At 39.5% G+C, this 16,797-nt stretch overlaps 3 protein-coding genes across 3 annotated transcripts; 1 reads left to right on the plus strand and 2 right to left on the minus strand.

The window, feature by feature from the left end:
• Positions 1-260: 260 nt before the first annotated feature.
• On the minus strand, positions 261-7,500 carry LOC117558138 (protein phosphatase PTC7 homolog). Its single transcript, XM_034234145.1, has 6 exons — positions 6,946-7,500; positions 5,364-5,543; positions 4,216-4,414; positions 3,349-3,472; positions 3,104-3,233; positions 261-2,775 (listed from the first exon to the last, which is right to left on the minus strand). Exons 1-6 carry the CDS (start codon positions 7,145-7,147, stop codon positions 2,717-2,719), a joined length of 894 nt encoding a protein of 297 aa, XP_034090036.1. The 5' UTR covers positions 7,148-7,500; the 3' UTR covers positions 261-2,716.
• A 2,144-nt stretch (positions 7,501-9,644) lies between these two features.
• On the plus strand, positions 9,645-13,779 carry prnpb (prion protein b). Its single transcript, XM_034234134.1, has 2 exons — positions 9,645-9,803; positions 10,312-13,779. The coding sequence occupies exon 2, from the start codon at positions 10,316-10,318 to the stop codon at positions 11,696-11,698; it is 1,383 nt and encodes a 460-aa protein (XP_034090025.1). The 5' UTR covers positions 9,645-9,803; positions 10,312-10,315; the 3' UTR covers positions 11,699-13,779.
• Positions 13,780-14,292: 513 nt separating this feature from the next.
• On the minus strand, positions 14,293-14,792 carry sprn2 (shadow of prion protein 2). The gene has a single exon (XM_034234150.1). It carries the CDS (start codon positions 14,790-14,792, stop codon positions 14,340-14,342), a length of 453 nt encoding a protein of 150 aa, XP_034090041.1. The 3' UTR covers positions 14,293-14,339.
• Between the last annotated feature and the right edge of the window lie 2,005 nt (positions 14,793-16,797).

Consider the following 16,797-nt stretch of genomic DNA (forward strand, 5'->3'; position numbering starts at 1 on the left):
TTATGGACATGTTTACACTTATTCTATTATTCCTATTTTACTTTAACTATTAACTTACATTAAAGTAAATAGAAAGTATATGAAGAAGATGTAACCAAATGTATTAAAACCTTTAATATTTGCACCAACAGTAGGATGTACCAGAATAGTAGTAATAGAGAACATGGTTATTATTACATGTACTGGATGCACCTATGTGAGCAGTACACCAGTATAAAAAGATGAAAGATGAAACAGCATCATAAAAATACTTGAGCAGATTTAGTATAAATACTAGATTCTTTATTTAAATATTGTACATATTTAAAACATATTTACATAAATTAGACCTGCATTGTTACACTTGAGACATAGGAGTAGCTTTCATACACACAAACATTGCTTGCTAAAAAGAGGACAATCATACCATACAGACTGCAGAAGCACCTTTGAGAAAATCGTTACAGGAGAGCAAGACGGGGGCAGACTTTCATTTACATCAAACAACGGGCGACATGACCAAGGACAAGACAAGCTTGCAATGACAGGAAAGGCCTCTTTATTACAGGTCTAGCTATTTGTTAAGGCTGAAACTGTGCTCACCCACGTACTGTTAGCTCTCAGCACTATTACCCTTCTCACCACCCCTCCTGCATATGAGTTACATCTTTCTTTAAATATAGGTCTATCTTTGAAATAAATACAGGTTCAGAACCTTGACACATCAATTATAAGCCACCAAGACAACAACAGACAACTGTGTGAATTAACTTTGTTAAATGGTGCCAACAGCTGAGTCAGAAACCATGCAGAAAGAACAATGCAGACAAGCGAACAAATCATATTCTAATAATAATTATGTCCATTATGTGTATGCGTGAAGCAACACCATGTTATCTTTACAGCAGGGCTTACAGAGCAGTGCCATAATCACGTGTTTGTATATGGCTTTCCTTCTTTGGTTTCATAAACCTGTCTTACACTTTCTAGCAACCAGTCACTTATAACTTAAATCAAGATTATGATGGTTTACGCTCTAATAAAACAATTTTAGGCATAGATCAATAATTTATAATGTTCCCATTGAACATTTCCACCCATACCAGCACTCAAGATTCAGAGCACAAGGAATTTACAGTATTGCTGTACGATGTTTGTATCAACAAAAGCGTGCGTGTACTGTATGACATACACAAAGAAAATGTGTCTTTGGTGGCACCCGCTGATAAACTGTAAAGACATTGTCCAAACCACTTGGGCGAGCTGTTAGACAAAAAGGGACAGACTGTGATGAAGATAACAGTGTTATCAATGTATTTGATGCAGCAAACACTTTCACACACACACTCATTACAATCATGCTGATCATAAATCGTGTCAAGTCATATACAGACATCAGAATTATAAAAGAGAAGCAGCAAACAAATGTAAAGGGAAATAAGGAGCAACAAAATGATACAAAACAAATAAACATACACATCCCTACTTCAACATGCACACCTGATTCTTGTTAAGATAGCTGAATCTGTCATTCACCACAAGTCAGCAGTCACTCCAAACTAACTTTAAAAACTAAAGAACGTTAAAAAAAGACATATTTTCTCTTTAAACTCATGCCTGACCTATCATTGCATTTGTGAGCATTCCCAGATGCTAGCTTTGCATTTGCGAGAAAACAAATATGAACATTAAATACACCAGAATAGCCATTAAAGGACTTCTCACATGTATACCGCACTCACACATTGCTAACATCCTTCCTACCACACAACTGCTGCAGCGATCAATCTCAGCAAAGATCCTCTTGTTCATTTCAGTGTGGGATTTATAAAGCTCACTTCGAGTTTAACATCTATACAAGAAAATACATTTATGAACAATTTTTTCATCATCCACAATAGTAACAAAATAGCTCTCTGCTGTAAAGCAAAGACAACAGAAAGGCAAGAACGAACCCCTAAAAACACAAAGATATTTACAACTCATAAGGATGTGTGCGCACAGACAGATTCCCCAACGAACGGACAAAGAACTGATCAACTTAAACATGTAAGCTCTAGCAGGTGTTGTGGTTTCCCTTTAAGAGGTTACTTTGATCCTAGCAGTTACTAGTTTGCTCTTCCATCGTACACATACCCGAACCCATGAAAACAAAACTTAAATCAAATGTTTTAATAATTCCCATCCATTCCAAACATCAGCTTCCTCAGTCCATATTTATGCTTTGTTTAAATACATTTACAACAATGAACAGATTATCAACTGGAAAAACAGAGACAGCTAGTCAACTCAACCATTTCTCTCTGAAACCGTGGCTTACTCCTCTTTTAATATGACTTTTTATAAACAAGGGCTACTCGGTTGTTAAGCCCTCAGTCAAACCGAACTGCCCTGGACTGTCTCTCAGTCACATCACCTCAGATGTGAGACACAGGAGACTGAAAAGCTTGCCTCAGCCTCTCGTGCTCAACTCTTCCCGCATCATGATCAACATGAAAATGTCCTAGCTGCCTGCTTCGCTCTCAGCTGTTCAAGCGGCAAACAAAAACAAGAGGAAGAAAACCAAAAATGTACACGTGGACAGCGGCCCTGCAGTAAGGAGTGTGTGTCGTGATGGTGGGCCTCCCCTGTCAGCCCAGAGGATGCAGTGCATTTTTTTGGGAGGGCTGCAGGTGGAAGACTCAGGCAGAGATCAGGGATCAGCCCCAGAAAAAGCGCTCACACACTCAGACACACTTTAGTCTGTATATTCAGCCACAACGGAGAGCAGCACTGTGATATCATCTGGCTTTCCTCCTGCAGAAAAATAAAACAAGGGTGTGAGAAACCATGCCAGTCGCAGAGTGTGTTTTTGTAAGGCTATTTAAGATACATTTCCCGTTTTATTTAGCTGTTGTCTGGAAAACTAGAGTCAAACTAGAGCCGTAAATGCAGCCTATTAACAACCCTTATATGTTACGTCTAAATATCAAAACAGCTCATTATTTTTAAAACTGAAATATTATTGAGGAAAGACAAAAAAATGCATCCTCTCAAATGTTATTTTCCTTTAGTCTTAGTTTACATTGACTATTGCCTGAATGACAAGTACCGTACACAGAATGTGAAGCACAGTGTAACTTACCTCTCACATTCAGGCCATTGTCACATGCAAACTGTGCAAAAGGGGACATATAGTTGGGGTCGTAGGCAAGGTCGTGAGCTTGTTTTGCAATGCTCTGTGCAGTCTGCAGGACGCTGTCATAGTTGGTAGCCTGAAAGGATCAGAAGTAAAAATGATTAAAATGTAAAAGGCTTAAAATATGCCTGCACTTATAACTACAACCGATGTGTGAAAGCTTGAATAAACTGATAATCCAAAGGTCTTACCTTGAGTTTTTTGAGCTCCTGAAGAATCATGTAGTCTGGCATGTTGTCAAATAGACCGTCGGTCGCCGTCAGAATGATGTCACCAAGCTGCACGTCAAAGGAGGAGCTGTCAGCTGCTTCAGGGCTAGAGGAAACAATTTGGGCGTGGACAGATCAGTCACAAGTGTAACAGGAGCATGTGGCGCTGAGCCGCTGTCAACAGTTTCCAAAATGGCAGTAAGTAGGTCAGAAGTCACTCAAAATCGAAATCTTGCCTTGTGCTTAAGGCGTCAAATAATTTACCTCTTTGTGCACTTACATTTTGTGTATCTGTTCACTATCACATGACCTAAACTGCTTGGTGTACTATTTTAATAAGTTGTGAGAATAATACAGATTATGTTGGTTGACCTTTAAAGTCACTGAAATGTAAACCAAAACAACAAACTATAAACAGGAGGACACGAGACAATTTTCCATGAAGGGATATAAGAAAAAAGACCAAGTAGTTACAATGCATAGCCTGGTTTTGCCAGGAGTGTAATGCCAAAGCAGGTCATGTTTATGCTGCAAGCACCCTCTGAAAGTTCCTACAGCTGCTGTGTTTGTTGCCTGTGGAGGCTGCATGTTTTCAAAAATGTACTTATTTTACCTACCCAAATAATTCAATGTTTGTTATATCCAATTTTCTTATTAGACAAACAAATATGAGAAATAATGTTTTTCAATAAATGATTTGCTTTGGCACATGCAGAGGTTCAAAGCTGAACAAGGAAGTAGCTCAGTAAAACAAATGAAATTGAATAAAGTCATGTGTTGTAAAGCTTCTGTTTTTATGATTCTATTCTTTAAATTTCATTCACACATGCATTTCAATGATGTACTGACCTGTCACTGAGCACCACACCTTCTGCCCCAGGAGGAGCGATGGACAGCTGGAAGGGTGTGTTAAAATAATGCTGTTGTTCATCTGAGCGATGAACCACCTCTCCTCCCCGAACCACCAGAAAGCCTGAGTCACCGAGGTTACACGTGTGTAGCCGGTGACTCCGTCGGTCCAGAACCACGATACAAGCTGTGCTGCTCCCTGAAAACAGACAAGAGGAAAGCAACTATAAGATTGTGGATATACATGCAATACAATACAATAAAATAAGACCAGTGATAAACACAGACAAACAGAAAGAAGCAAAGGTTACATTTCTCAGTTTCCAGGGAGGCAGAATGCTGTTAAACCAGTACACCACCGCCTCTGTGTGTACCTTCTTCATGAGTTTAAGGCTTCCACACTGGGAGGTTGAGATTATTATGCAATTCACAAGTGAAAAAAACAAACACTAAGGGCCATGGTCCGTGTCCCAGTTACTGCAGACAAAGTAAACTTGAGCAGCGAAGGTCATGTACAGACCCTGGAAGTTTCCAAAAATAAAAGTAGACCATTTGACAACTATCGTGAAAAGGTGGTCACATGTTTGAAATGTGCACAGTTAACAGCCTCACTGCAGTGTCAGTTACAGATAGATGCTCGACCTTTTAAAGCTCTGCTATGCGACTAAATGTTCCCCCTGCGTAAAGGAAAGCTGTTCGGCCCCATGAGGTCACTGAGTCTCACATTCCAAGTGGCAGCATAACGCAAAATAAATTAATTTAAAAGTGAGTTAGATACCTTACATGTATTTACATCTGTAAGGATGGAGTCAATGAGAACTGAAGTTGTGTGTCTAAATCATATTTATTTTTCTAAATGGCACAATAATTGTCCATCTTAATAATTCTGTAATCATTTAATGCATTTTTTCTGCCAGACTGGAGAAAGACATTTGACATACAATTCAAATGGATATATGTTCTTTCATGTCTTAGGACTTAGATGTAATAGATACTTCTTGCTGAGCAAGGCCGCCACTCACAGTCTGCCTCATCCTGCAGCTTTGATATGCTGCACACATAAGAACCATGACTCACTCTACCACTTAATGAGTGTGTGCATTCATGATGTATCATCAGTGTGTGGTTATGAGCCTGTGTGTACTCACCTAGCAGGGGAACTTTGTTCTGCAGAAGCTCAAAGTATCCCGAGGTGAGGATACCCACTGGGCTGCTGGGAGTGAAGCGTCCCTCCTTCACCAGTCGCTCACAAGTTCTCATTAATGTGGCAGAGAACTGAGACGGGTCGACACCGTAGTCACGCCAACCACCTACGCCATCTGCAACACCTGATGGACAACATGGGGAAATAACACTTTAATCTTGTTGATTTGGTGCTTAACCATCCCACCACCATTTGTGTCATACTAAGTGATGATGACGATGACTACCAATACACTGAAGAGCTGAAACCACAAAATCTAAATAATTCCGTTTAACAAATAACTAAAATAATTGTTAGAAGGGCAGGGCAAAAATACAATATAATAATGTATTGTCTTCCAATATAATAAATATAATATTTTGAGAAATTGTTTTGCAACCTTCAACACCTTTTTAATTTCTTCTTAGATTAATCAAATGCCAGATTGGCATTTAATCAAACGAGGTAGATGATACTAGGAATTCACAAGGATCATATTGGATGACTTAAATACAGCATATGTTTAGTACTTTAAGTTCCAAAGCAATAACAAAAGTGGCAAGAACGAACAGTCCTCGATTAAAATGCAGCTCTGCAACACCCAAACAAATTCTTGTGTACTTCTAAAAATGGTAACCCCCACCCCGGACCACTTCAGGAGTTTACTACAGATTTAACTACCATGCCAGCCCTGCTGGGGTTTTGTTTCTAAAGAGTCGGCTGATAGTATTTAACACCACAAGCTTAACGTTTAGGACTACACAATGCTTTAAACTGTAAAACATGTTGTTTAGGTGTTGACAAAGCCATGTGATTGAGCAAGTATTTCGCTGTGTTTATTCTCCTTTCACCTGGGCTATGAGGACAAAGCAAAATACCCTCAGCTGAAGCTAGCATGCTACTGATGCTAATAACAACATGGCTGCCTCCATGCTCAACCATTCTGACCTTTGCAAGACATTGTGGTGTTAAGAGACATTAAAATAACGGTGTTTTTACTCCTCTACACCTTTAATGAAGCGTATCTATGTCTCCTAATTCGATGCGTCTGATATTGTAAAGTACCGCCGCGAATGATCCAATTGAAGCCCATCTAGGTGAAAGGTCATCCGGGCTTTTTCTTAAAAACTACGCATTAACGTCACATAAGCGCAGTTTGTGAATAAAGAAATATGACTTCATCTGCGTAGGTCTTATGTGACAATTTTTTGCACGTTAACTTAACACAGCTAACACAACAGTGGCAATGGGGAGGAAGTTATGGCTGTGTTTTTGGAGGGGATGGGGGTCGTATTATGATCTGAGGAGTCGCTTCACGTGCAGGCTGGCTTCACTGAAGGTCACCTGAGCAAAGAGGGTGTCTGATACAATACAGCTTTATTTGTAAAGCACGGTAAAACCTCCAGACCAGAAGTGCTGTACAGAGAAATGCATTAAAAAAAAATCATACAGCTCACAAAACATAAGTAAAAATACAAATACATGCTAAGATGCATTGCAACCCTTTTAGTGCGTGTACGTTTGAATGTGTATGTATTTTGCCTTACCTAAGACATCGGCGTTCTTGTTGTGCGCAATGAAGCAGGCATCGTCTCCATAGCACATCCCTTTCTTCAGGATCCCCTTACGAAAGTCTTTACCGAAGCCATAACTGGCGGAGATCAGGCTGTAGTCCCGAGTGTCCGCCTGAGACAGTCCGCCCAGGACAGCCCTGGCTACCAGTCTGCCATAAGACAGTACGGATAACATCCCCCAGCAAGCACCAAGTCCGTCTTGTTTTGAGCACAAACACGCAGTCTTCTCTCTCTCTGTACCCGGCCCGGGCCGCCTGCTGCTCGGCTACTTCTTCTGATCAATCCCCGGCTGGCTGTCTCTCTTCAACCGTCCATTCGCTTGCCACTCGCCCGCTTCAGTGAATTGGTAACGTACCCCCCGCAGTTGCTAGTTCTACTTAACACACCACCGTCTGCCCGGATTAGTTACGTTTCAGTTAATGTCTCAGGTGTATATTTCCATGGACGCAGTTCCTCCACTGGGCTCTCTTCTTACCGACATGTTTCCACTGGGTATCGGAGGAAGCTGCGAGTACATACGGGTGCTTGACCGTTTACAACATTGACGTCACGACACCCGGGCGTTAGCCAATGACAGAGCATCCCGACAGAGCTGCGGTTACTGCGAAGGCTTCAGGTGTGCACTTGTTCTGTGTATCTGGACGTAACGGTGGACGTTCGCTGTTATTTTGATTACCAAAAGTGTTATATAATACGGTTATTATATCTTTGAGATGTTAATGATAATAAATGTAACTACCTTCTTATCAGACAGAAGTAGACTAATGACTAGACCACAGTGGGTTACAATTCATTGTTGGGTACATAAAAGGATCTTTCACAAATACACAATTGTATTGTTTGTACACACAAATAAGTGTGGGCCTATATCATTATTGGAGTTGATAACGCCATATCATGCAAAATGCAATATTTTCATTATTTTACTATTAATGTTATCTTTTCATTGCAATGGTCCATTACCAAACAGTATGCAGCGTCCACAGCTCGCTTACGTCATTCCAGAATTGGAGGACAATTTAGACACCAACATTTTTGAAAAATTAACCTTTTATTTTATAATTTTTTGTTATGTATTTAGGAAAAACAGATAATAAACCATCCAAAAAGTGATTTGCCCAGCTAAGGCATCAAATGTACACTTTGTATTATGTTTTATTTGTTGTGTGCCATGCTTTGTGCAACCCTGTTACAAATACTCATTAAGCAGAAAAAAGTGTTTTCAAAAATATTCTTCAATTAATTCTTTACTATTAAGTAAAGAAAGTCACATTTACATTAAATACTCATGTAGTTTTTGGATAAAACTGGTTACATTTTATTATTTTAATAGAAAATGATAACAGGGTTGAAATTAGAGTAACAGGGTACAGGGTTGAATGGCTACATTACTTTTGATTGTAGATAATGACACATGTGACGAATAAATACTCATGACAACCGACATTTTGTTTGATAATATTTCATATTTATTTTCCAATGAAGAATTAACCCTGTTACTCTAATTATAGTAACAGGGTTGCAAGTAACAGGGTTGCAAATCAATGCTAATTTTAGCTTATATCGGAGGAATTAATGCTAGCTGCACAATGTAATGCTATTGTCAAGGGATGGACACACTTAGATATTTAACTACAGAAAGATACATTTGTTTTAGTCTCATAATTTGAGTAACAGGGTTGCGTTTGTATGAGTGCCACACTCCTTTAAGAGTGACAAGATTGGAAATATATAAAAAAATACTTGGGAGGAGAGGACTTAGTTTTGGTCTACCCATGGTAGTAGCACATTGCTGATGTCCTTTCCACTTTGTCATTTGACAAACAGTTTTTTCACTTTCTCTGCGAAGCTAAAAAGGTTTCGTTAACAGGGTTGCGCCCATGTTGTGGGACACACTTTCAGTGTAAAATTACTGTTATTTAAAATATGTTTATGATTTAACAAATATAATTTATATCAGATAATATAAGAGACATATATCAATAGAATAATACCAACAAAAGTAAATAAAAACCCTATTTTAAACGTTATATTTTACATGCAAGTTGGTCTCCAAGAAGCTGGGACAAGAGAAACAGGCAATTTTAGGGGATGTTCGAGAGATATTTGATATTTTAAATAATATTTTGAAATCATTTTTTCTACAACTGTATATGCATCTTGTCTCAAGACAAGTATATTTAACACAACAAGTGCATGTTTTAGATTTTTGGGCATGGCTTATTTGATTTGTTATGTGTGGGACATGAAATGTCCTCCAATTCTGGAATGACCTAATAATGATTAAATAACAGTAGTTTTGTCTCAATTTTTTAGTACTAAAAAAATAGAGACAAAACTACTGTTATTTAATAATTATTAGTAAAGAAAAAATTAGCAGGGATATTTCTATTGTAAAAAATATAACAAAACATTATAGTTAAATAAAACACATCTTTTCAGAATACTATGTTAATTCCAACACAAATATAACATTATTTAAGAATAATGTATTTTTCTTGCAAATCCCTGAAATGAGTAAAACAAACATGCAACCTTACACAATAAGGAGAAAAAAATGGGGTATAATCGATCAGTTAGTCACTGAAAGTAAAACATATCGGAAATTATGAATCTTGTTTTTTTTTGTCTCATGATGATCATTGCGTCACAGCGAACTGTCACCGCCTCTATTGCCTCCAGGCTGCTTGCAGTACATCAAAACGAGCGCACCCAAACTAGGCAAAGCCACCCTTAGCCAGAGCTACAATAACGGAGCCGAGCGAGAGAGAGGACAACAACGTATTTCCACCAAATTAATATCCAACCCACAAGAAAACCATTGGATCAGGGTAAGAAATACTTAATTAATAGAATACTCCATTAAAATGTTATTGAGACCTTTGTTGGTAGGCTGGATGGGATAAAAGGCGCCTGTATTATGACATGATGCAGCGTCAGTGGTCGTGTTTGAGCTAAAGGACAGCGTGTTAATTATGCAATGTTTGACTGTTTGAAAAATACAAACATTGTTTGCTCATAGTGGTTATGCGTGGCATATTGATTGAATTGATTTAGGCCTATTTCTTTATGGACATCATTTGATAACAATGGGTGCTCCGCTTGAATGTCTTTGAAATTACGGTCTACTCTCAATTTCAGTGTAATAGGACTATCTTCTTGTAATAAGAAAAATATATGTGTTTAGCCTATATAAATAAATCCTGTGTGGCTCTCAATGATAATTAAAAGGAATTCCTGGGCTATTTTACGTGTCATCCTGAACAGAGAAAGCGATGTTGTTTTCTCAATGCTTGATTCTTTTTACGATCATTTCCGTAAAACACTTTTTCTCTTTAGGTCCATGATGGGAAGGTTGTGTGAGGTCGCTCTTCTGTCCCTTGTTGTTGTGTTTCTTCTAAACACTGAATCAACATGGGCTAAAAGGGGAAGCAGCAGCAGTGGAAGAAAAACGTCATCCACAAAAACACAATCTAAGCCACCATCTCAGCCAGCAAATTACCCTCGGCAGCCCCAGAATCCAAATAGAAACAGCAACCCATATCCTGCTGGCGGAAGTTATCCAGGAGCGGCCAAACCTAATCCAGGAGGAGTTCCCAGGCAAAACCCCCCGAATAATCCAGGAGTCGGTAGTAACCCAAACCAGCAGCCTGGTAGAGCCAATCCTGGTGGTTATCCAAACCAGAACCCAGCAGGTGGATATCCAGCTGGAGGTAATTATCCAGGCGCTGGGGGGTATCCCAACCAAAACCCAGCAAGAGGTTATCCAAATCAGAATCCAGCTGCAGGAGGCTACCCAGCAGCAGGAGGCCAATATCCAGGCAGAGCTGGCAACCCTGCAGGAGGATATCCTAACCAGCAGTATCCAGCTGCAGGAGGCTACCCAGTCCGAGGAGGAAATACAGGACAGGGTTATGGTCAGCCCCCTCCATATCCAGGTGGTGGTTATGGAGGCGGTGGGTATGGAGGCGGTGGGTATGGAGGCGGTGGTTATGGAGGCGGTGGTGGAGGCGGTGGTTACCCAGGTGGAGCAGTCGGCGGTTACACCAACTGGAACCCAAATAATAAGATCCTCAGTCCCCGCTACGGTGGAGGAGGATATGGTGGAGGATATGGTGGTGGTGGAGGATACGGTGGTGGGATGGGAGGCTCTCCTTTCTCCCGCTCTGTGAGTAATATGGGTTACCAGCCCCAATCTTCAGGTTTTGCCAAAAAAGCCATGATGGCGGCAGGCGTTGGTGCTGTGGCTGGAATGGCCGTTGGATATGGATTAGGGCGTTTCCCACGACCCCACTTCAATTTCCGCAACCCTGAAGAAGAACAACACTACAACAGTTACATGTACCGCAAGTATGGCACCAAATCCACCGATGAAAAAGATTACGGCCGTGATTATGAGTACAAGCTTCCTCCACGCGCCGAGTCTTACGACAAGTTCATGGAGAGCTGCATGAATAAGACTGATCTTCTTAAAGACCAGGCAGGCGACCAGGATGATGGTGACACCGTCGGCATTGAGGAGATTGGATACCCAGCCCTAATTGACCAGATGAAGTCCAGGCGATGTGTTGAGAAGTACATGGAGTACTCTGAGCGCTTCCTGCAGGAACGAAAAAGAGCAGAGCAGAGAATGGCAGAAAATAACAGCAGCCCTCCGAGCTTCGGGATGTTTCAACTTTTCACATCTGTCCTGATGCTTCTTTCCAGCATGCTCTTACTCCAGTGAGAACCATTAGTGTTCCTGTTTCCATACCCCAAATGAATTTCTACGTCCTCCATTAAATCTGCACATCACTCAACACTTATGAATATCTTCCGGTCACATTTAGTCAATCCTCTATTATCCTCTATATGTGTATATAACCAAGTCAGTTATAAGAAGCAGTTATCAGTTTAAACTTCTACAGTTCGATCATTAGTTGTGTGTTGTACAAGCTGCACATTTGTTTCTTGTCAATTCTCTCATGAAATAGTCTTGCATCTCTTTTTATTTTGCACTTTTGTACTCTACATTATTGCACAGATCAGTTTTTGTGACGATGTATTGTGACATCTTTTTTAATGCTACTGTATAAGATAGGAATATGACACTAAGGGTTTAAATTAGGTACACAAACATGCAACTAACATCATTCCACCATTCATACTTTTTTATTATCATACTGGGCAATTGGACAGACTGATATGTCAATTGATTAAAATGCTTAATCAAAGGAAAATGTGTTTTCATGAAATATAAATGAATGTTTAAGCCAGGGTTAACTAACTTTTACAAGCTGTGTTTTCAAAGTAGATTTTCTGATTGTCATTGCAATGTGCTGGGGAGTTGATCACTTCCAAATAATGTAAGTTTGGTAATGGGAACAAACAGAGATAAATTATTCAGCTTTTTTTAAAAGCCCAAAAGAAGATATGTTATACCAGAAAGGAGAAATAAATGTCTTGGACAGTGAGATGCATTTAAATGCCATAAAATAAGGAATGGGACATTTTGATTGGCCCTAATTGTGTTTGCAAATGAAATCAAGCTTCCCTTATGAACACGAAATTCTGTTAACCATAATGGAAAATGTTGAAGTGCATTTCCGTTTAGATAAATGGCTTACCATTACAAACTCAAATGTGGGCAGTCAGTGCAAGACTGAATATGCCACAAAAGCAAAGCCCCCCCCCTTCTCAGGAACATAAAACCTACAAATTGCTTCTGTGTTGCCTGTAAATTCATGTATTGCATGTTTTAGCCCTAGGCAGTTAGTGAGCATGAATCTTTCGATGTGCAGCCATTAGCGGTGAAGTGATGTGGCTGTTTGTCTGCAGCTGTTGAGATCAATTTGTTGATCATTGCGCCTGATGCTTTAAAACTGTGCCGTACATGCTGGGATTTGAGGTTTCAGACAGATAATGTCTACAACAATTCAATACGTTCATCTTAAATTCTGCCATCAAAGAACTAAGCTTTTCTATATGTAACCCTGCTCATTATACACAGTCTATTCACGTTGTTTGAATTTGGGATTTCCATGTTTCCAGGCTATCCATCTTCCCGCATTATAACAGTCACATTTTGGGTATTGGCAGATCTGTAAATAACTCATGTTGAATTTTCGCTTTTTATGATCTTTGACTCCAGGAATTAAACTTCTGCTCTGATTTTGCTCCCGCTGTAAGTTTGTGTATTAGAAATGTATCTTACTGTCCCAGTTTGTTTGATTACATCTGACAGTTTTAAATATTTCTGGTTTCTTGGTTTTATAATGCACTTTGTGATTATGTTTCAAAAGATTGTACTGTAAATGAAGTTTGCAGGATTAGGAAGGGAGTTTCAACCAAGTAAATGTTCAGTTTATGGACAAAACTGTCCCTGTACAGTTCAGAGTATTGACAGTACTGTGTTCTGTCTGTTATTGGTATGTTAATCACGCTATGTTTAGTGTGTAGTAACCAAGAAAATGAATTGAATACTGTCCAAATGTTGACAGTTTATCTGGAAGTGATATGCACTGTTGTATTGTGATTTATTTGTATTGTTTTGATCTCAGTTAGTTTATCATACTGCTTTTTTCCTTTTCTTGATTCTAGCAATGTTGATTATAAATGAATTTAACATGTTCATTCTGTCTAGACTGTAGAATATCTGTAAAGTGCACTTATTTCACTTAGGTTTAGATATTCTGCAACTGCGTCACAGAGCTCACAGGGAGTGCAGAGATCTAGATCTCCCAGTTGTTAACGCTTTGGATTACTAATATGATTTAATATTGTTTGTCATGGATGTTTATGTGTTAAATAAAATAAGTAACAAACTAAGGGTCTTTATGTGTTAACGATATACCTTCACCCTGTCACATAACAATATCCTCTAACTCATTTAATATTAAATCATAACATCAAAGCATAGAAAACGAAAAAGGGATTAACTAATTATATTTTGTAACCAGTAGTTATTCGCAGTCCAGCTCTATTATAATAAGGCAAATATTTGTAATGCATGATTTATATGTTCTGTAAATGGAGAAAAGTTCAAAACAGCTGCAACAACTAGTTGCTATTCAGAAAGGTTTGATGAAGTTGTTATAATTACCATATAAAAGCACCAAATGTCAATTCATACACTTATTCTACTCAGTCCCAAGTTATGTACTAAGAGATTGTTGCATGGCTTGAAAGTAGTCAAAGCGTGTGAGCGAGTAATCATCCTGGAATCAGGCTGTAAAATATAACATTACAATTGGGTTGCTAAAGCCTCAGGGACCTTAGCAACCTCATTTTACTGGAAAAGAATATTGCACAAAGAAGAATATTGTTTAAAATAGCTTTTATTTCATTTGGTTTAATGACTGAATGCTTTTCCTGTGATCGGACGTTGCTCAAAAGTCCCTGATCCAGGCTGCTATCAGGAAGGACAACACATTCCCAAGTGTGAGGCAGATGTTAGTAGTAGGAGCGGGGGCAGCTGACTTAACAAAGGCTCTCCAGAGGGAATGGTTGTGAAATCTCTGGTTTTCATTGTGATGAGGCCGCTGATCATGCTCGGAAGAGGACGTCTTGTGGCCATGATGTTTCCCAGATCCGTGTTTTCCTTTACCAAAGAACCCCAGTCCGGTGCCGGTGCCTCCCAGCATCCCGGCTGCTGCTGCTGCTCCCGCCCACTTCAGGCCCTTCTTGGAGAGGCTTTTACTTGGAGAGGAAGGCGCTTTATCATCATCATCATCACCTTTTCCACGACCCTTAAAGCCACGCTTACTGTTCACACCTGGGCACAGAGCTGCAGTGAGCAACAGCAAAACCCACAGCGAGAGAAGCTTCTGCTGGCCAATCATTACTGAAGACCTAAACAAATAAAAGAGTGGCAGGTGATTGGAGCCTGGTCAAATACAAATCCATATTGCTGTGTTTGTGTTTTTGCATAGGTTATTTATTCCTTTCTTTGAGAGACAAAGAGACTATTGTTAAGTCTGTTGGCTGACGTCCATACCAGCTTTTGATTGAGCCGGTTGCACATCAAAAGTCACATGCTCACCAGCACTAACACAACAGACATCCAGAACCATCCACATGCTCTGTCAACACTGGGCTCAGTGGGCATTATGTGTGTGTGATGCATATTTCTCTCCTTTCCATGATGAATAGGTTTTTACGGTCTCAGATAAACATTGCAGAAGATAGTGTTGTATCAAAGTGGATATGCAACTCCATGTATCATGCCAATGCACCTGGAAGGAGATCATTGACATCTTAAGTCACACAGGTAAAATTTAGTGATACCATCCACTTTGATGTTAATTAAAAACAATAGATAATGAACTTACCTTTCTGGTCGGAGGCAGTGATGTTGGAGCGGCAGTCCTTTTTCAAACCACAACACTTGCCACACAGAAGAGCAGCATTTTGGTATCAGTATAATTTCTAAACAAACATCTACTCCACAGAGCAACACAGCTCCTCCCCAAAACAAACCACGCTTTGCCATTGGTCCAAGATCAATAATACAGTACAGGTTGAATGGTTTTAGCTGATGGTGGCAGTTCACATACAGTTGCAACACCTAGTCTTCTCCCATTATCCTCCAAATGCAAAGGCTGATGCCAAAACAAAACAATGATATTACAAAAAATGCCCCAAAGGGCTGTACAAAATAAAAACAAAATACAAATATCATAGCACAAAAATGATAAAAACATTATGAACAACTTCATGTGTATGTAAAACCAAACAGAAGTGATGCTAATGAAGATGGAAACTATGGTGATGGAAACTAGGTGACAAGGAAGACAGATAAGAAGAGATGTGTTTTGAGTTTTCTTTTTATTAAAGGAATCAACGGAATTAGCTTCTCGGATCTGAATGGGAAGACGTTCCAAAAGAGAGGTGCTCGGAAGGAAAAGGCTCTGCCACCTACTGAGGAATTGTGAATTCTGGGGATGGAAAGGAGACTGGGATTTTGGGATCGTGGGAGCCTGGTAGATAGAGGCGGGGTAATTAATGATGATAAATAGGGAGTTGCTAGTTCATGTAAGATTTTTAAGGTTAACAGTAAAATCTTGAAGTCTGATCTTATGTGAATCAGGAGCCAATGCAATTAAATGAGAACAGGGGTGATATGATCGACCAAAGACACTGATATTACTGTCTGTACTGAATACTTTTCTACCATGGTTCTGTGTGTTTGGATTTTCTTTTATATATTAAAATCAGACATGTTTACACCTGCACGAGTCTAATGTTCAGATTTTATTGAGTGAATAAACCTGTACCTCATAAACCTGACTGGACTTGCAGCTGGATTAACTTAACAGGAAGAAAGCATAGTAGCAGGGCCGGCCCTAGACTTTTGGGGGCCCTAAACGAGCTTTGGCTTGGGGGCCCCTATCACTCTAGCGCGTTCTCACTACACATAACACGGAACCAACTTTTGTCTTACGATGTTAGCATGAGCACACATATTGTATAAATAAGCATGTAAACACCGTGGACCTAACCTCCTCTAGGGGGGTCCGGGGGCACGCTTACTGCTGCAAATACGTTCAAACATGCTGTTGACACGTAAAGCAGTGGCAACTATGCCACCATTTCAGCTGACTTTTTCTCAGAAATACTGTCACATAACATCCATATATTTCAGTGCTAGGTTTTAACTATATGAAACACTTTAACTGACAGGACTCCGGATCAACTGTGTACTGTAAGGTAGCTTCTAGCTTCATGTCGAACAGTAAGTCAACATTACAGAGCTTTCTTTTAAAAAACATTACATTTAGATTGTATGACAAAGTGTTTATTTAATATATCTGGGTAGCTATAGCTACTTGCTAACGGTTTAGCTTA

The sequence above is a fragment of the Gymnodraco acuticeps genome, unplaced genomic scaffold (assembly GCF_902827175.1).
Source record: "Gymnodraco acuticeps unplaced genomic scaffold, fGymAcu1.1, whole genome shotgun sequence".
Classification (NCBI taxonomy): domain Eukaryota; kingdom Metazoa; phylum Chordata; class Actinopteri; order Perciformes; family Bathydraconidae; genus Gymnodraco; species Gymnodraco acuticeps.

Bases quoted from the DNA above. Each gene is read 5' to 3' on its own strand.
- prnpb (XM_034234134.1), top strand. From the start codon at position 10,316: ATGATGGGAAGGTTGTGTGAGGTCGCTCTTCTGTCCCTTGTTGTTGTG.
- LOC117558138 (XM_034234145.1), bottom strand. From the start codon at position 7,147: ATGTTATCCGTACTGTCTTATGGCAGACTGGTAGCCAGGGCTGTCCTG. The intron at 4,415-5,363 runs GTGAGTACACAC...GTCTGTTTTCAG, and splicing joins GAACAAAGTTCCCCTGCTAG to GGAGCAGCACAGCTTGTATC. The intron at 3,234-3,348 runs GTAAGACCTTTG...TGATCCTTTCAG, and splicing joins AGGAGCTCAAAAAACTCAAG to GCTACCAACTATGACAGCGT.
- sprn2 (XM_034234150.1), bottom strand. From the start codon at position 14,792: ATGATTGGCCAGCAGAAGCTTCTCTCGCTGTGGGTTTTGCTGTTGCTC.